The 19,280-nt window shown below is 55.9% G+C and overlaps 2 protein-coding genes across 2 annotated transcripts; both read right to left on the bottom strand.

The window, feature by feature from the left end:
• Positions 1-463: 463 nt before the first annotated feature.
• Positions 464-18,016, bottom strand: PRKACA (protein kinase cAMP-activated catalytic subunit alpha). The gene is made up of 10 exons (XM_082379979.1): positions 17,746-18,016; positions 10,213-10,274; positions 9,625-9,753; positions 7,043-7,141; positions 5,932-6,014; positions 5,044-5,170; positions 4,856-4,951; positions 4,630-4,752; positions 2,421-2,585; positions 464-2,004 (listed from the first exon to the last, which is right to left on the bottom strand). The coding sequence occupies exons 1-10, from the start codon at positions 17,789-17,791 to the stop codon at positions 1,879-1,881; spliced, it is 1,056 nt and encodes a 351-aa protein (XP_082236105.1). The 5' UTR covers positions 17,792-18,016; the 3' UTR covers positions 464-1,878.
• On the bottom strand, positions 10,297-17,682 carry SMIM46 (small integral membrane protein 46). Its single transcript, XM_082379982.1, has one exon. It carries the CDS (start codon positions 12,894-12,896, stop codon positions 12,612-12,614), a length of 285 nt encoding a protein of 94 aa, XP_082236108.1. The 5' UTR covers positions 12,897-17,682; the 3' UTR covers positions 10,297-12,611.
• Positions 18,017-19,280: the final 1,264 nt, after the last annotated feature.

Raw genomic sequence — 19,280 nt, forward strand, 5'->3', positions numbered from 1 at the left:
CCGTGGGTCGGGCCACCGCGCTCTGCCGGCGCTGCGGGAATCCTCGGACCACCGACGCCTCCGCGCCCCTTGGGCGCGCTTGGCTCCGCGGGGAGGATGCGGGAAGGGGGGCGCGCACCGTCACCCCCACCCCATACCCCCCTACCAGGGCCGCCCCCGCCGCCGCTCGGCCTCCCGGCGCGCCGGCCCCAGCTTCTCCCTAGAGCGCCCGCCCTTTCGGCCTCTGGTTGGACGCAGAGGGGGCGCGCCTCAGAATGCGGGGACCCCTAATCTGGGGTCAGAGGGCAGTTTGGCGCCCCCTTCTCCTGCGGGGCGGGGAGAGTGGCAGAATTCCAGCTAAACCCGGTCTTACAAGGACTCCAGGCCAGGTGCTGATCAGCCTGGACGCTGGGGTCCGAAATTCCCTGTCCAACCCCCTGGGGGTGTGTGGGTGGGTGACCGAAGTCAGGAACACCAGCGACACTTTTTTTTTAAACAAAACTTTATTGATAATAGTTTTCAAATATGTTTACAACAGCACACTGTTCAAGAGGAAGTTGCGTCCTTCGCAGCACACAGGTTGAATCGCCCCCGCGCCCACCCGGGGCCCCACCCCAGGCCTGAGAGCTCCTCCTGGGATGGGGAGAAATTATGAGAGGGACAAATATGGGGATGAATGGGGTGACTCCCGACTTTTCTATTGAGAGAAAAAAACCACAATGGGGGGGGGCGGGGAGAACGGGTGATTGACAGCGGACAGCTAAGCAGAGGAGGAGCGCCCAGGATGGGGGGGGTGGGGGCGGAGGCTCCTGGGTGAATAAAACAAGCAGCCCCTCCCCAGCAACCTTGGCCTTGAACTCTGGGCCGTCTGGGGGAGGGGGGGGGCTTTGCCTCCTTTTGCGTGGGTGGCCTTCCCGACTGAAAGGAGGCTGGACATTAAAATCTAGTTGAGAATAAAATTAAGAAGTTTGGGGAGAGTGTTACTGGGAGGAAAGACCCTGGGCTCAGGGCTCCCCCTCTATCTTTTCAGGGGACAACTCCTCTTTGGCAGGGAGAGGGGCAGCTGCTTTGTCTGGGTCCCGAAGCCCAAGGGTGAAGACAGGTCTATTGGGGCAGAAGGGAGTGGGGGCTTCCTAAAGGGGCTGAGACCCTTCCAGGCTTGGCAGGGACCCCGACGGGGCAGGGGGGCGGGGGAGATTAGCAGCTTGGGGGAGAGGTTTGAACCCCAGCTCCTTCCTTTACAGTCTGCTTCCCAGCCTTGTTAAAATGGATTTGGGGAGGAGGGGCATGGGAAGGGGTGGGAGAGGAAGGAGGGAGGGAGGCATTGGTGGAACTTAAATAAGATTGTAAATTGTTTTTTTAAAAAATTCTATTTAGTAGCCCGCTGAACATGTCACTAAAATCTTTCCTTCCCTGGCAAGATTGCTCTGAAGGGAAGGTTAGCCTTTCATTCATTCGCCCTTAGAGAGTGGTGCCTGTGGTTTTTTTTTTGGGGGGGGGGCAGGTGGCTGGAGTTAAGTTTGGGCCCCTCTTTCCACACCCTGTCCCTAACACACCCGCAAGACCTGGTCTGACCTGAAGAAGGGAAGAACTGAGAAACTCGTTTAAAACAGGCAGAAGTGGGCTAGGGTTGGGGGCTGTGGGGGAGGAGGGAGGCAAAAGCGGTAGGGGGGGCGGGGGGGGCAGGAGGGAGAAGGGGGTGAGGGGGAGCAGCTGGTGTTTCCCTCCAAATATCTGGGCTTCCTGCTCCCCCTACCCTGGAGGGTGGGGCGGGGGCGGGTGAAATTAGATGCAAGGAACTCTGGGGCCCTCTGGCTGTTCAATCCAACCCTCCCACCCACCACAAAAAAAAAAAAAAAGAAACAAAGAAAGAAAACCCATGGGGGCACAGGCACACCCCTAAAACTCAGAAAACTCCTTGCCACACTTCTCATTGATGGAGACTCGGATCTCTTCCTCCTCATAGTCATCAAAGTTACTCGTGTCCCCAGGGCCTTTAAACTTTGGTATGAAGGGAGCTTCCACCTGGAGAGGGGTCAAGAACCATTCAGACCTCAGCAGTCAACATAATCATCGTTACAACAATAAATGCGAATGGGCTAACATTCGTGAGATCACTTACTCTGACCCAGGTCTGATCTTAGCATTAGGGTGTGGCCTCATCTGAACAACCCAAGAATCTTATTATAGCCAACTCACCGATGGGGAAATTACTTTCCAGAGAGGGAAGTCTCCGGTTCAAGGTCACAGAGTGGCCAAATGACCCCACAATTCTGTTTCTATACCCCCAATGCTCTAAGTTGCCTCATCTAAATTGACCCAGAGCCTGCAGCCTATTTTCAAATTCCCCTTCCCTTTTCATCTCTCCATTGGCAATACTCCCTGGCTCTTGCCCACCCCCCTCCAAAACCCTCAGAGCACAAGGGGAAGGGGGGGCCTACCTTCCTCTGGTAGATGGCGATCCAGTCAGTCGTGGCAAACCACTTGTGGTTCTTGATATCATTGACCCCGTTCTTGAGGTTCCCAAAGCGTTTGGTGAGGTCCACCTGCAGGAGGTTCCGCAGCAGATCCTTCAGGTCGGAGCTGAAGTGGGACGGGAACCGCACCTGGAGAGGGGGTAACACAGACAGATTGGGAAGCTGATCTGGAGCTTGGGGAGCCCAGAACACTGCCTTCACCATCCAATTGTCTTATTGGGTGGAAGACCCCAAACCAGAGTGTGCATCGGAATTCCATTGAAACAGCTTGCTGAGCCCACTAGAGTTTCTGATTCAGGATATCTGATTCAGGTGGGGCCTGAAAGTCTTTATTTCTAGCCAGTTCCTGGGCCATGCTGATGCTGCTGGAGAGGTAAGAGCTATGAGGTTCCCATTTTATTCTTCTGTCTGCACCGTGCGGCTTGTGGGATCTTAGTTTCCCAACCAGGGATTGAACCCAGGCCCTCGGCAGTGAATGTCCAGAGTCCTAGCCACTGGACTGCCGGGGAATTCCCGAGGTTCCCATTTCTGTTTCCTCAGAAGAGGAAACTGAGGCTCGGAAGGATTAAACAGCTTGCCCAAGATCCCAGAGAGGAGCAGGGCAAGTTGGTTCCATCTGGGATCTGTTGGACTCCAGAACTTGCATTCTTAGCCGCTGCTTCCTAAGGCAGCTCTGCTGGGGTCTGGGGACTTCAGAAATATTCATGCTTCTGAGAGAAATAATTGTTTGTCTATTTCTCTCTCTCTCTCTGCATAGCTAAGGCTCTTCCATTCTTTAGGCTCAGTTCAACTCTTCCAGAAACTTTCCCCAAATGCTTTGAGTCCACAGCTTTGTATGCAGTCACTGGATTTAGAGTTGCAAGAACCGACTTCTAGCACTGCTCTGCCTCTTCCACGCTGTGTGACCTTGGCCACGGCCCTTAACCTCTCTGGGCCTGTGCCTGCCTCTCTGGCACGGGGCAGATATCCCAGGGTTGCATGAGGGAGATAATCCCGCTGAGGGTGCGTGGGAACTGTGAAATGCTACAAAGAAGGGAGTCATGCTCATCTTCTCTCCCCTCTCGAAAACGTCTACGGCTTTTTCTTTTTCTTTTTCCCCACTCTGGGCCATTTTCTTGGCAATTTCTATTCTGCCTGGTGGCAGACACCTCATCTTTCCCTTTTTTAGTGACCCCACTTTGCAGGTGGTGATTCTCTCAACCTCTCTGAGAGGCAAGTGGCTAGTTCCCCAGTTCTGAGATGGATAAGACTCAGAGAAGCGAAGACATTGGCCTGAGGTTTCAAAGCCGATGGGTGGCAGAGCTGGGACTTAGAGCCAGGTCAGCCCACCTTGGCTGAGCTGGGAGCCACTCCCACCATTTCCTGGGTCAGATGGAGGGATGGTTGGTCCTCCTGGTGAGGTGGGTGAGCTGCAGTCAGAGGTGGGGTCCCCAACCTCTTTTGAGACGATGCTGCCGTGTGATCTTGAACCAGACATGTCCAATCTCTGCACCTCAGCTTCCTCACTCCCTCAGAGTGCTGGGGTACGACCGAGGGGGTGCATGGGGCAGTGGGTACTCAATGCACTCCGGGGCTCTAACGGTTCCGCCACCCCTTACCCGCACCCTCCAAGTTAGAAAGTCTGCACTTGGGAAAGGAGGCAGGGCCTTATGTCCAAAGTGACTCCCCGGAGGGGTCTGGGGTAGCGCCTGGGAACTGAACATGCTCGCTTTTTTGCTGTGAAACTTGTGAAAATTCATGCTAAGGGGGCCGACTAGAGACGAGATGAGCCTCCTGGCAGGCAGGGCAGGAGTTTGGGTGAGACCTGGGGTGTTGAAAACCCTTAGGATTTCGGCACTGTGGTCCAGAATCAGACAGCGAGGTTGTGTGAAGTGGTGGCCTCAGTTAGCGTAGTGGGTGTGTCTGGCTTCACCACCTGGCCTGACTTGATGAACTTCTTGATTGTTCTTTTTCTGTTTTTCTTTGGCCGCCCCACACAGCACTCGGGATCTTAGTTCCCCAGCTAGGGATCGAACCTGTGCCCCCTGCAGTGGAAGCAAGCTCAGAGTCCGAACCACTGGACTGCCAGGGAATTCCCTAGACTGTTCTGACAATGACGACCAGGGCTCCACAGTGAGCAGGACAGGCAGGGGAGGGTCAGTCTTAGGGCTGAGCCCCCATATCCGGGCCTCACCTTCCCAGAGACAATCTTCTCATAGATCTGGATGGGCTGGTCAGCGAAGAAGGGTGGGTAGCCAGCGGCCATCTCATAGATGAGAACGCCCAGGGCCCACCAGTCCACAGCTTTGTTGTAGCCCTGGAGCGAGAGGAGGGGCGCAGGTGAGGGGAGAAGGGTGAGGAGGGGGCCGCCGGCAGTGGAGCAGGCCTCAGAGCGGTGGGAGGGGTAGGGAAGCGCCTACTTTACTCAGGATGATCTCGGGGGCCAGGTACTCGGGGGTGCCGCACAAGGTCCAGGTGCGGCCTTTCACACGCTTGGCGAAACCGAAGTCTGTCACCTGTGGGCACAAGAATGGGCAGTTGGCCGGGAGGGTGGGAGGGTTCAGGCTGTGGCCACCTGGGGCTGCCCCTCGCCCAGCCCAGTGGGCACCTGAATGTAGCCCTGCTGGTCGATGAGGAGGTTCTCCGGCTTCAGGTCCCGGTAGATGAGATCGAGCGAGTGCAGGTACTCGAAGGTCAGGACAATCTGGGCTGCGTAGAAGCGGGCATGGGGCTCACTGATGGGGACAAGCAGGGAGAGGATGGGTGAGAGTGGGTGGCCACGCCAGCAGGACCTGCCCACCCCCAAATGGTCCAGCAGGTGGGCCTATCGAGCTGCCTCCAGCCTAGCGATCAAAATGCATCAGCAGAGCAGCCTTATTCATACACAGCCCCAAACTGGAAACAGCCCAAATGTCCATCGACAGAGGAATGGAATCACAGATTGTGATAGATTCCTACAATGGGATCCTACCCAACACCACCACCAGGACAAATGATGAATATACCCAACAATGTGGCTGGATCACAAAACGATTATGTGAAGCGAGAGAAGAAAGGGACAAAAGAATATGAACTGTGTGATTCCATTTATATCAAGTCCAGACCCAGACCAAACACATTTATGGTGTTTGAAGCCAGAAAGGACGTTTGCCTTTGTTGGGGTGGTGATTTGCCAAGAAAGGCATTTGAGGGAATTTTCTGGGGTGGTGGTTACACATGTGAATGCAGCTGTCAAAACTCATGGGACAGGGTATTGAAAACCTGTGCATTTTATTGTATGTAAAGTGAATATCTATATAAATAAGATGGCACAAATTTAAAAACCACATGAAATTGCCCACTTACATGGTGACGCCTAAGTCACCGTGTTTGTTTTGTTTCGTGGTGGCTAAGACATTGTAGATTCCTCAGCTCAGGGGAACAAGAACCCACAGGGACCTGGAGAGGCCACTTCCACGGACGACACCCATGCACACCCCTGGGGCTCAGGGCTCACCTGAACCTCCCGATCCGCCGCAGGTGTGAGAACATCTCCCCACCAGGCACGTACTCCATGATCATGTATAAATTTGAGTTGTCCTGTGGGAAGCAGCAGCTGATCAGGGCCCCACTCCCCAAGCCCCAGGCCACATCTGAAGGCAGGTGTCAGACATAAAGCGACAACAACCATTCTGGTTCCCACGTGAAGCACGTTCCAAGCGCCAGGCACTGTGCTCACTGATTACCTGTCTCATTTCATTCTGCCCATGAGAAAGAAGGGGCAGCCATGATCCTGCTTACGGGGGCCAAAAGTGAGGGCTCGCTAGAGGTACATCAGGGACCTGGCTGGCACGCCTGGGCTGCAGAGAGAACTCTGTGGTGGCTCCTGTCTGTGACTGTCTTGAGCAAGGCTCTTGGGGCCACAGTTTTGTCATCTGTCAAATGGGACCAGGACGGGCTACAGATTTTGTGAGTCCCCTCTCGAAATAAAAGTGAGGCCCCTTGTTAAAAAAATGATTATGAATTTCAAGATGGTGGCAGCAGAGCCTTAAACAAAGCGTGGGGTATCTTGTGACTGCTAGGGTCACAGGCCCTGAGGGGCCTTTCCCAACTCTCACAGTCATGGCTTAGGGCGGCACCCAAAATAGCTCACGCAGGGTGCTCATGATGCGGTTGGAACTGTCATGGCCGGCCCCACCAGGTGGGGCCGGCCATGATCCCCATTTTACAGATGAAGAAACTAAGGCTCATGGGAGTGAAGTTTCTTGCCAGGGTCACACAGCCAGGAAGTGCAAGGCTGGGATTTGAACCCAGGCTGAGCGGCAGTTTGTGGCTGTGTGTCAGGTTCTTGCTATCAATGGAACAATGATTTTGAGGGATGTTATCCAGGTTGGGGGACTTGCCCAAGTTTATCAAGCTATAAGTTGGCAGGCCCAGTTGAACTTGGGGTCTATCAGAGCCCCAGGCTGCCTTGCCGTCCACCCCCGGGGGTCTTCTTCACAGCTCCCCCATCAGTGGGTCTGCCTTTTCGGGCAACCACTGGTTGTGGTTGGCCGAGCCCCAGCTCTGGGAACCCAGAGGCTGCACCACCCGGCAGTGGCCCTGGTCTGCGGCCGCTGGGACCCCACCTTGAAGGAGAACTCGAGTTTGACAAGGAACGGAAAGTTGACCGCTTGCAGGATGCGCTTTTCGTTCAGGGTGTGCTCAATCTGTTTCAGCTTTACCACCTGCAGGGGTGGGAGGGGAGAGGAGAGAGGAGGGGGTGTGAGAGAGCTCTTTTCTTCCCTGACACCCAAAAGTAGATATGCCAGGGCCGGGCCGGGTCCTCCATCCAGAATCGTTTGAGTGCCTGGGGTCTGTCAAGCCCTGGGCTGGGTGCCTGTCCCCACATGGCATGCAGTTCAGGGCAATAACACATGAGTCACCAGGCCACAGGGGTCAGAGCTGTGATGGGGAAGCTTGGGGCCTGTGGATGCCCAGATAAGGCATCTGGTGAAGCCTGAGGAGTCAGAGAAGGCTTCCTGGAGGAAGGGGCAGCTGAGTTGAAACCAAACAGACAGGTGGGAGTAGCACCCAAGGGATAGGGGATTTAGAAATACCTTCCCTGCATCTAGAGGACACCACGCCCCCCACATCCACTTGAACCCAGGGCTAATTCCTCCTCAGCCCTCAGCTGTCTCCAGCAGCCGTCTCACACTCTCTGACAGGAGCCCTGAGGGGTATGCAATGGGAGCATGCAAGTTTGGAAGCCCAGATGCAGAGAGGGGAAGTGCCGTGCCCAAGTTCACATGCAGCTAGTCAACATCAGTCCAGCTTGTCACATGCAGGCAGCCTGGCCCCTTGGTCAGCTCTAAGCCCCACTGCACTGGGGCTTTTTCTGCTTTGCTCACAGCTACATCGTTTGGGTCTATACCTGCACTGTCCAGTAGATTCCACACTAGCCACGTACGGCTGCTGAGTACTTGAAATGTGGTTCGTTGACTGGGGAACCAAGTTTAAAATTTGAAGTATCTAAAATGAAAATTTAGGGCTTCCCTGGTGGCGGAGTGGTTAAGAATCCACCTGCCAACGCAGGGGACACGGGTTTGAGCCCTGGTCTGGGAAGATCCCACATGCCGAGGAGCAACTAAGCCCGTGCACCACAACTACTGAGCCTGTGCTCTAGAGCCCGCGAGCCACAACTACTGAGCCCACACGCCACAACTACTGAAGCCCTTGTGCCTAGAGCCTGTGCTCCGCAACAAAGAGAAGCCACCGCACTGAGAAGCCTGCGCACCGCAACGAAGAGTAGCCCTTGCTCTCTGCAACTAGAGAAAGCCCGCGCTCAGCAACGAAGACCCAAGGCAGCCAAAAAGAAAAAAATATATATATATAAAATGAAAATTTAGGGACTTCCCTGGCAGCATAGTGGTTAAGAATCCACCTGCCAATGCAGGGGACACAGGTTTGAGCGCTGGTCTGGGAAGATCCCACATGCTGTGGAGCAACTAGGCCCGTGCGCCACAACTACTGAGCCTGCACTATAGAGCCTGCGAGCCACAACTACTGAGCCCATGTGCCACAACTACCGAAGCCCTCGCGCCTAGAGCCCGTGCACCGCAAAGAAGAGTACCCCCCGCTCGCTGCAACTAGAGAAAGTCCATGCACAGCAACGAAGGCCCAACTCAGCCAAAAATAAATAAAGAAATAAAGAAATTTAAAAAAAAGAAAATTTAAAAACTGATACCTGGCACAGTTACCAGACAACTTTCAAGCCTGTTTGGAACAACCTGGGCTACATGAATCTGCTTTTTCTATTTCTCTACTTTTTCTTGTCTTTCCAGTGAAAATTAACATCTGAATGGAGACGTGTTATATGTGTAAAATACACGCTGGATTTCTAAGACTTAGTATGGAAAAAAAAGAATGTAAAATGTCTCATTAAGGATATTTCTACACTGGATACATACGTTGAAATGATAATATTGTAGATATACTGGCTTAATTACAACATATTGTTAAAATGAATTCTGCCTTTTTTAAACTTTTAAAACGAGGATTCTAGGGAATTCCCTGGTGGTTCAGTGGTTAGGACTCCGTGCTCTCACTGCTGAGGGCCCGGGGTTTGATCCCTGGTTGGGGAATTAAGATCCTGCAAGCCACACAGTGCTACCAAATAAAAAAAATAAAATAAAATGAGGATTCTAGAAAATTTAAAACCATATGTGGCTTGTGTGATATGTCTCCTGGATGGTGCTGCTCTAGAGCATTGCCTGCCAAAAAGTAGGGTTTCAAAAATATTTACAAAGGGCGGGGGGCGGTGTGATGAATTGGGAGATTGGGGTTGACATGTATACACTAATATGTATAAAATGGATAACTAATAAGAACCTGCTGTATAAAAAAATAAATAAAATAAAATTCAAAACCAAAATATTTACAGAAAGAAGGTCTGTGTAAACATCACTTCCCCCAGGAAGACTTCTGGCTTCCTCGATACAGGCTAGGTGTCTGAGCCCGTGTGGGCTTTACGTCTTCGGGTACTTTTCCTCCTGCGGAAAGCTTCCTGAAGGCAGCATGGTACCCTTCCCACCTTTGGGTCTGGCACATTATGGAGGCTCAGGAAATAGCTGGTGAGTGGATAGGTGGGAAGTCCACTCCAGGTGGTGGGAACAGCCCAGGCAAAGCCCTGGTGGCTGGGACCAGGGCCTTGTGGCAGGGCTGCGCTCACCTTCTGTTTGTCGAGGATCTTCATGGCAAAGTGGTTCCCGGATTCCTTGTGCTTCACCAGCATCACCCGCCCGAAGGAGCCCGTGCCGAGGGTCTTGATTCGTTCAAACTGATCCAAATGGGCTGTATTCTGTGGGCAGAAGGGTCTGGAAGGTCAGGGACCACCCCCACCCCCCCAACCCCGTCTAGCCTGCTAGGCCAAAGTTTGGGGTGTTCCCTCTGCCACCAGCAGAGGGGGCCCTGGGGACCAGGTGGAGCTAGGGGGGTGAGGACAGGGGGTGGAAAAACAAGATGGCGGAGGGTACATTCCTCAAGGCTGGTGGCAGGGGCCAGATCCGGCCCTGGCCTGGGGCCCAGGAGCTGCTGGCAGCTGCCTGGGGGGCAGGGGCCGCCACTTGGACGGGGTTGGTGGGGTGCGGGAGCCTGGCAGTGAGTGATCAGGTGCCCCCATGGGCATCTAGGGAGCAAATGAGGGCAGGTCTGGAGCCCTTCACAGGGCCATAAAATCCTAGCCATGGCACAGGGATGCAGTTGAGGGGCAGGGGGCTGTCAGCTATCCCTCCCAGGGCTCTGTACCCAGCGTGCTTACCTGAGCAGGATTTTCCCATTTTTTAAGAAAATCTTCTTTGGCTTTGGCTAAGAACTCTTTCACTGAAAGGAAAAGAGGAGAGAGTGAGATGGAGACCCCATCTTGTTGGCGTGGGCCTGGGCTATTCCTGGGGAGATGCCGATTTGTGGAAAGCGGGGTGCAGTCATCTCAATCCAGAGCCTGACCTTCTCCCAGTGCCTTCGGGTGTCCTGGCTGAGTCTGAGGGTAGCCTGGCGGCGGGGGGGGGGGGGGGGGGGGGCCCTGATCTGGGCTGGGGTCTGGGGTCTCCTTTACTACAGAGAGGTGGGGTCCAGCCTCAATTCTGTCCAAAACGGGGGACAGGGCAACTCGGGGGTCACTCTCAGGGGGACAGAGAGCGGTGCCCAGGCCAGCCCACCCCCACTTGCCCCAGTTCTGACCGACATTCCAGGGCCAGGGACGACGCCAGCCGAGGTATTTATAGCCTCGGGATTTGGCTGCTCCTCTGGCCCCTTCTCTGGGGAGGCTGGCCCGGGGTGGAGGCCTCTGGGGCTCGGGTAGCAGGCGCCCTTGGGGGGTTCAGCTGTTGCCTTGGCCCCCAGCTGGCTCCATTCCCACTTTTGCCAATGGAGGGGCCCTCGTTCCAGAGCTCGTTCAAGGGAAGCCTCGCCTGATGCCTGCCCCCTACAGGCCCTTCAGCACCCCAAGGCGAACATCACCATGTGGCTAACATTGAAGACTTCCTGGCGGACCCTGGGCTTGCTGCTTTACGTCCACTATCTCATTTGGTTCACTTGTCAACTTTCCTTTTATCCATTCTCCCTGTTTACCACCCTAGGAAACTGAGGCCTGAAAACACGCATTCCCGCCCATGTGGCGAGGCAGCCCGGCAAAACAGTTAAGGGCCAGGACTCTGGGATAAGATCAAGTTCAGGTCCCAGCCTGGTCCCTGATGAGCTGTGTGACCTTAGGCAACTGATTGCACCTCTGGGCCTTGGTTTTCCTCATCTGTAAAATGGGGATAATAATAGTAATGACCTGGTGGGGTGGTTGTGAAGACTGAATGAGTTAATCTTGGCAAAGGGGGTTTGGATGGTGGCCGGTACAGGGGTTAGTGCCATATAAATGCCAGCTATTAATTTTGCTTTTAAGTAGTTTTTAAAATGGAGGTATAAAATACAGGAGGAGCACTGAGTGCTCAAATCTTAAATGCTCAACCTGATGGATTTTTACCGTATGTCCTTGTAACCGCCCCCTGGGGTCAGGCGCGCTGTTGTTCAGGGACCCTCCCTGTGTGCCAGCTCTGTGCTGAGTGCTTTCCATGCTTAATTCCTACACTGATGGCTCAGAGCTGCTATTACTCTCATTGTACAGATGAGAAGACTGGTCTCAGATCACTTCCCGGACCCCACTGCCCACGAGGTTTAACTGCTTTGCTTCTGACTGGTTGCAGGGCACCAGGATGGCCCATGGACAGAGCTGTCCTCAACCCTGATGTTCCTGGGACGTTGCCACCCTGAGGGGTCCCGCACACTTGTACTTTGGCCTTGCCTGTCATCTGCCTATCTCACCCATGTGCAGTGCCAGGGACCCCCAGAGCCTTGTGGGTAGCCATCCCCCTGCCCCCCATCACCCGCAAGGCTCTCCCTCAGCATTTGCAGAGAAGAGCCTTCCATGGAGCTGCAAGCACGGCAGATGGAGGAGAGACTGTGGGCTAGAAAAGCCCTACAAAGAATGACCAGGCAGAGAAGGGGTGGTCAAGGAATGGCCAAGAGTCCTAGGCTGGTGCCTGGCTGAGCCACCAACTGTCTGAGACCTCTCTGAGCCTGGGGGCTGCACCACATCCAATGCTTTCACTGGCAGAATCTTTTTTGACACACAACACCTTCCTTGGAAACCTCCAAACGTACACACTGAATTCTGGATGAAGGTGGGGGTGAAGGCACCCTCTTGGGATTCTACCGTCACCCACTCAAGAAGGCAGAGAGGAGCGAGTTTAAGAGGAATCCAGGAGAAAGCCTGGTCCTGCTTCCTCTTTTGCTCTCAGCAATCCCTGAGAACTGCCATGTCCCGTTTTTCCCAACTTGGTGGGTCTGTGCCTCTGTCTGTCTGCTGGTACCCCACTAAGAGGCTCCACACGGTGCCTTGATTCTGACACAGCCCTGTTCTGGCCTTTCAAAGTGTTGAAGGGCCCAGGCCGTGTGCTCTCTGGTGCCATCAGCTTGCCAGATTTGGGGATGGGGCACAGGGTGTGGCAGTACCAGGAAGAGTGGGCAGATAAAGAAAGATAATGATGGGGGGAACCCCAGCCAGGAGCCCCCATACTCACCTCTGCTTCCTGCCTCTTCCAGCAGAGGGTAAAATGGGGGGTAGAGTGGGATGGGGTGATCTGGGGCCCATCTACCCCTGGCCAGCGAGGCTCAGGGTGCTGGCTGCGGCTTAGGTGCCCAGAGGGTGCGGCGCAGGTAGCCCAGGAAACGGACAGTCAGATGGCCCCAGAGAAGCAGCTGCAGCCACAGCTGGAAGGTGGTCTCTGAGTCCCCATCCCAGCCTCTACCTGACCCCAGATCCATCCCAGGCCTCCCTGAGCTCTCCCTAGAACCTTCCCTTTGCAGGGAAACCAGGAATACGCAGAGCCTCTGAGCTGGCTTCCTCGGGAGGGCCTCGGGGGACAGGGGAGGAGGAGCTGGTTGCCAGGGAAGCATTTAAAGGTACCTGCTCCCGCTGGCCAAGGTTTGTAAAGGCCCTCCTTGGCAGGAGGTGGTGGGAAGATTCTCCTGAGGGTGTCCCTCCTCTGGCTGGCCTGCCTGCCCTGGGGGCGGGGTGCTAAAGCTAACTTCCCGTTCCAGGGACTCCACTGCTCCCGGGCTGCCAGGCCCTGCCTTTCTCAGTGGGTGCTGGACTACCCTGAGGATGACACCCAATGTGCCCAGGGCAGTGCCCACTGGGCAGAGGGGAAGGAGTTAAGGCTCAGGCCCAGGCAGCAGCTGAGCCCTCCCTGGGGGCCAAAGAGGCCCCAGAGCTCCGTTAATTAGCCGAAAGAGCAGCTGGAGAGAAAGGCGGGAGTGGGGGGGGGGGCACAGTGAGAGCTACCCTATCTCCTCCCCCAAGTGCTCTTTGAAGCTGGAGCCCCCAAATTCTGCTACTTTGAGAAAGAAATGGGTACATTTGACTTTGTCTTGCTTCTATGCAGGGGCGGAGAGGGGAATGGCATCCTGGGATGTCCTTGGCCTCTATCAAACCTTGCCCTGTGCTTGGCTCTGCTCTCAGCCATGAAAGTCCAAACCGGAAACGAAACGCTAAACCCCGGGGTGGGGGAGGGGGAGGCAGCCTTGACCATCTTCCTCCTTCTTTCCAGATCCCAAAAGAAGTGGAGGGTCAGCTTCTCCTGAGAGTGTCTGGCACCCATGGCCCCTGCTGACGACAGGAAGTGGCAGAGAAGGGAAACCCAGCTGGCTGCTGTCTTTAGAGCCTGTCAGCCGGCCCATGTCTCCCACAGGAGGGGTGCCAGCCTCCACCTTGGTCCGGATTCAATTGGAGCTCACAGAGAGAGCATCCCTCAAAAAGCCAGGGCCCCATCAGGAGGCAGGAGCCCAGCCTCAGACCCCCCAAGACAACAATCTCAGGACCTGCTGCTCCCCGAAACCTGGTTGTCCTGGAAATTCTGGGGGCAGGAATGCCAAGCCCTGGACTGGACCATCCCCCAGCCTGAGCTGGACCCCAACGCTGGACTGGACCAACCCGCAGTCTGATGGACCCTCATTCTATACTGGACCACTGTCCATTATGACGTGGAGTCCATCACTGAGCTGGACCAACCCCCAATCTGAGCTGAACCTCAACACTGAGCTGGACTACCCCATTGCCTGGCTCTGAGCTGGACCCCCGCTCTGGGTGGACCATCCCCCCTTGTCTGAACTGAACCACCCATCTCACCCGCTCTTCCCCAGGCCCCCCAGCTCAGGGTTGTTAGTAAGGGAGGGTTTCTAGGGCCAGCCAGGGGACCACAGACTTTTCCTCTTCACCTGTTCCCTAAACTCTACTGCAATCCTTCCCTGACTTGAGTGTCAGAGTGTGCCTGGTAAGTTGCTATAGCAACAGGGCTCAGCCTCACCATCGCTGGGGTTGGAAGCCATCACTCAGTCTTCCTCTCAGGGCACCAGGACTATGGTGGCTGGGAAGGCTCATGAGACCTGCTGCAGCAGCTTGGCTGCCCATCCCCAGAGCCCTGCCTATAGGGGGAGCCAGGGAGTTGTGGGGTGGTGTCAGGAAAAGAAACCCAACCTGCGGCCAGTGGGTGCAGGGAAGGGGCAGAGAGGACCCTCAAGCTTCTGTAAGCCTGGTTGGGCTAAAGGAAAAGCTGCCTTGGCAGGACCCTCTTGGGCACCCATACAACTGCCAACGCACAGACTGTTTGGCCCTCTCAGACTTCTGCAGTACGTTAGAGGGCCACAATTCTTCCCATTTAGGGACCTCTTGGGGGCAGTTCTCACTCTCAGAGCCTGGATCTGCTTGTCCCTGGGACCTGGGGGGAGGTGGTGGTATCTGGAGGGCTCCTTCTCATCAGACCTGTCCCTTCTCCCATGGACCAGCTCTCAGGGGTGCCTTTGGCCAGGGCAGCCAAGGCCTGAGCCCCACTTGGCCATCTGTCCCCAGGGCCTCTTGAGGCCACTGCCCTCTCTCAATTCCTCCAGCTTGCTCTGGGCCCAGGGCTTGGTCTTGTTTTTCTCTGCCCTCTTAGCATCTTACCCAGGCCCCTGCCAATGGCTCTGGCAACTTTGGGTATAGATTTCCCCCACCCCAACCCAGGGTTCATTCTGGATCCCTACCCTCTTGGGAAGAGACCAATGCTGTCCTGCCCCAGCATGGAGCCAGTAGTATAGGGGGCTGCAGGATGCTGAACTGGTGCCTACTAAGGTTTGGTCATTTTCCTTACTCCAGTAGGGCTGACATCTGGCAGATGAAATTCAGGTGCCCCCTGCAGGCTGGCCTGGCTACTACTACCCCACCCCCAACCGACCCTAGTTACGAGAAGGCAAATTTTGTCTTAACTCCATCCTCTCAGAATCGGAGATTTGAAGCAAAGAGGGGCTTCTTTCCTCATCCTATTTCCTTCTCTGAGAGCCCCTGCAAGCCTCTGGAAGGAAGTACAGCTTAGGGCATTTCCCAAAGTGTGACATAGGTCCCACTGGCAGGGCATGAAATGATTTTAGGGATGTTTCACTTTTTTAGTTACATTGTATTTTAATGCATATCAGAGAGAATATAACTGGCACAGCAATCTCATGATTTCATTTATAATATTGCTTAGGACGGATCAAAATTTACATCTGAACAAAAGTGAGTCAAAGTTTTTATTTAAGTTAACAAAATAGAAGTGAATATAGTAAAAATCAGGGAGGCGGCTTGAGAATGTTTGAGTTGGGAAATCCTGGGGTCCAGGAAGTTGTCTGGTAGGTGGATCTGGATGTGAATCCTGCCTCTGTGGCATCATCTATGTCAAACTCAGAGAGCTCGTTTGGAAAATTCAGATAACAGCCCATTATGAAAAATCACTCGAGCAGATAGATCTGTGGAGACCATTTAGCCTGGCACATCCTAGATGCCCAATAAACAGTGGCTCTATTTCATCATGACAGTCCATTCCTGGGTGTCCGGCCTGTGCTCTGAATTAGCGGTTCCTTCCGAAGCCTCTGATCTTTTTCTTAGGGCTCCTTTTCCTTGTGTGGCTTTCCACCCCCACTCCCCACTGCATGTGTTTGATACGCCTTGAAAGTTTTCCAGGACTATGTCATCTCCCCAACTTTCAACTGAGCCACTGAAATGTACAGCTGCCTGCCTCCACCTTCCACCTCTCAGCCGGTCTCACCTGCTGGGGGCCTGGCCCCTCCCCCTCTGCCTAGTCCCCTCCAAGCTCATGCCCAGACCTTTTTTGGTCACTACCCACCTGCTCCTCTGTCATCAAGCGCTCAGCTACAGGCACTTGCCTTCCCGTCCCCCACCCATCGGTGACATGTCAGGCCTCTCCATGGTTGCTCGGTGACTCTGAGTTCTGCCATTTGAGTCTGGGTGGGAATAAAGTTCCCTGGCTTTCATGCCTGGGTCTTTCTGGGAGGGAGCATTCAGGGAACTCAGACACTGGGGTTTGAGACCAGTAACTGGGAAGAGCATATTTGGATGTGGCCATTCCTTTTCAACTCTATTTCTGGGTAACTGGAAGGGGATCCTAGCTGAGGTCCAGCCTTAGGCCTGGAGTGATGACAATTTAAGAGCTGGAGGACTTGAGGAAGGGGCTGGAGACCATTTCTGAAGGCATTTCCTGATAAAGACTCTCTTTCCCCGGCTGGCTGGAAAAGGCCAATATATTTGGGAGCTGACGGGGAAATAGTCCCCTCTCTGGCTGAACGCTGGGAATGGTCAGAATCTATTTGTCTCTTGGCAAAGCAAGTCATTAGATGTCAACCACTACTCTTCCCAACTGCCATCCCTTGAGTCCTCCTTCTCACCATCCCAGCTCAAGCTGAATGAACCTTGCTAAACCCAGACCCTCTTCATCCCCTACTTTTCATCCCAAGCCAGGAGCGGGTGAAGAAGCCTGGGGGACTGGGTGAATGACAGAGCCTCAGTTGTGAAACAACCATTTATTGAAGGGCCCTCCAAGGAGCCTAGAGCTCACGGCACAGCAGGAGATGGGAAGGGGCTCTCTGCTGACACCGCCCCCCACCCCGCCGCAACCCCAGAAAGAGGACGCAATGAATTCCAGCAAGATCGGCTCAAACTTGGCTTTTGAAGCACAGAAGTAGTTCTCTAGGTTCATAAACAGTCTGCTACCCCAGCCAGGGACAGACGCTTGCTTGGAGGAGGAAGCACAAGCAGAGAAGCAAAGTGACAGAGAGTGACAGAGTGAGAGAGGGGCAGAGGGACCCAGAAAGATCCTGTCCCCCATGCCAAGTGACACAGAAGAGAAAAACAATGCTGGAGGTGGCTCTGGGAAGTGCTCAAAGGGGACAGAGTGGGTTTGGAGGGGGGCTGTGATAAGGTGAAGAGGGGAAGGGCAGGAGAAAGATGGCGGGGGCTGGAGGGGGGAGGGGTGTGGTCACCAAGTGGCCAAGGTCCCTGCGGGGTGGAGGCATACCCCATAGCACTCTCAGACTGGCAGAGGCCTGGGTCGGGGTTTGGCAGTGGGTCACATCTGTGTAAGAGGTGAGTGAGGAAGTGGAGGGATTAGAATCTGGGGAGAGGGACCAAGAAAGGAGACAGTGGGGTGGTGACAGGGCCCCATGTGGGGCCCCAGCGGTCATACGTGCCATGGTTGGCAGTGACAGCTGGGGGGGAGCACAGTCTTTGCAGTGGGGGGCGGTCTTTGGCAAGGGGGCTCCTACGGGGCTATTTGCGGGCCTTGGGCCCCAACCTTGGACAGGCAGGGGAAGGGGCGCTGGGGGGTAAGCAGAAAGAAATGCGGGGGGGCGCGTGGGGGGAGGGGCCAGGCAGTGATGGATAGGGAGGGGGCTGGCAGCGCGGGGCCGGGATCGGGGTCACGGCCCGGGCACTCACCGCTCTCCTGCTCGCTGCCCTTCTTGGCCGCGGCGGCGTTGCCCATCGCGGCGGCGGCGGCCGGGGCCGGTCCCGGAGCTGCGGCGCGGCGGGTGCTGGAGGCGGCCCGCGGCCCCGGAGCGCGCTGGGCGGCGGCGGCGGCGGCCCCTCGGGTTGGCTGCGCTGGCTGCGGCGCCGCGACCCCCGCCCAGCCCCTGCTTCCCGCGTCTCTCCGCGCCCGCCCGCCCGGGAACCTCAGCCCAAGTCCGCTGCTGCTGTCCGTGACGCCCCCGCAGCCCGCAGCTCATTGGCCTAGGTCGCCCTGACTGACGGTGCTGCGCCGCCGCCCATTGGTCCTCCGTGACCCTCTCGTGCTGCCATAGGCTCTCGGCCCCATGACTCGCCCCTAGGACTCCTGGCCACTCGCGCGCTTGCGAGGCCCCAGCTGGGCGGGCCGACGCGTCTGATTGGCCGAGGCTCGCGACAGGGCCTGGGGTCCGCCCAGCGAGGCCGCCAATTGGCGGAGGCGCGCTGTCCGGCAAGCCCCCGGCAGAACGTTCAGTGTCAATCCGGGGGTGAGAGGGCGGGGCGGAGGTGCAGTCTACTGCCCGGGCCCGCCCGGCGGGGCGGCGGAGGCTGGCGGGCGGCGGCGCCGCGCTCCGAGGCCCAGGAGGCGGTCCAGGCGGGCGCTCGCCCGGGCCCGTGCGCGCCGCAGTCCCCCGCCCCCGCTCAGTGCTGCAGCGGCTGCCGGCCAGCCAAGGTTGGCGCCGCGGCCCCCCCACCCCAACCCCGGCGCAGCCGCTGTCCACCTGCCAGCGGGGGAGGGGCGCGGCAAGCCCCGCGGGTCATAGGTCTCCGGGCCGCCAGCCGTCGTCATTCATAAGGCCTGGCGCAGGACAGCAGCAGCAGGCCCAGGGTCCATGCCGGGGTCCTCCTGGGTCTCCCTCAGCTACAGCCCGAGCTTCAGGAGGATGCTGAGCTCTGGGAGGGGGGCGCTCAGTAGCCATCCCTTTGCTGGGTGCCCACGCTGGGCTCATGCCAGTAGTAAGAGCTGGCACTTGCTAAATACATTACTTCGTACCACACTCCTATCACGTAGGTACTAGTCTCATCACTCCCATTTTACAGATGAGGAATCTAGGGCACAGCCAGACTGAGGATTCCCTCTGTCTGGGCAATGCAAAAGGAACCTCTTCTGGAGCAGAGGAGTGCAAGATGCCCCTTTTTTCAGGGTGCCCTTTAAATACAGCCTGAGGACGGTCAGTTTCCCACTGCCACATGTCTGACATTCAGGGCCAGATCATCCTAGCTGGGGTGGAGGTGGGGGGCTGTCTTGTGCACTATAGGGTGTTTAGCAGTATCTCCAGTCCCTCTACCAACGGCACGCCAGTAGAACTTCCCTCTCTTCCGGCAGCTGTGACAACTAAAACCATCTCTAGACATTGTTAAATGTGCCCTGGGGGGCAAAACTGCCCCCAGTTGAGAACCACTGAAGTAGAGGAAGGCCCAAACAGGAAGTGACACGATGGGCAGGAGACTGGATGAGCCAGCTCTCC

This window comes from Balaenoptera borealis (assembly GCF_965194805.1).
Source record: "Balaenoptera borealis genome assembly, chromosome: 2".
NCBI classification, from domain to species: Eukaryota; Metazoa; Chordata; class Mammalia; order Artiodactyla; family Balaenopteridae; genus Balaenoptera; species Balaenoptera borealis.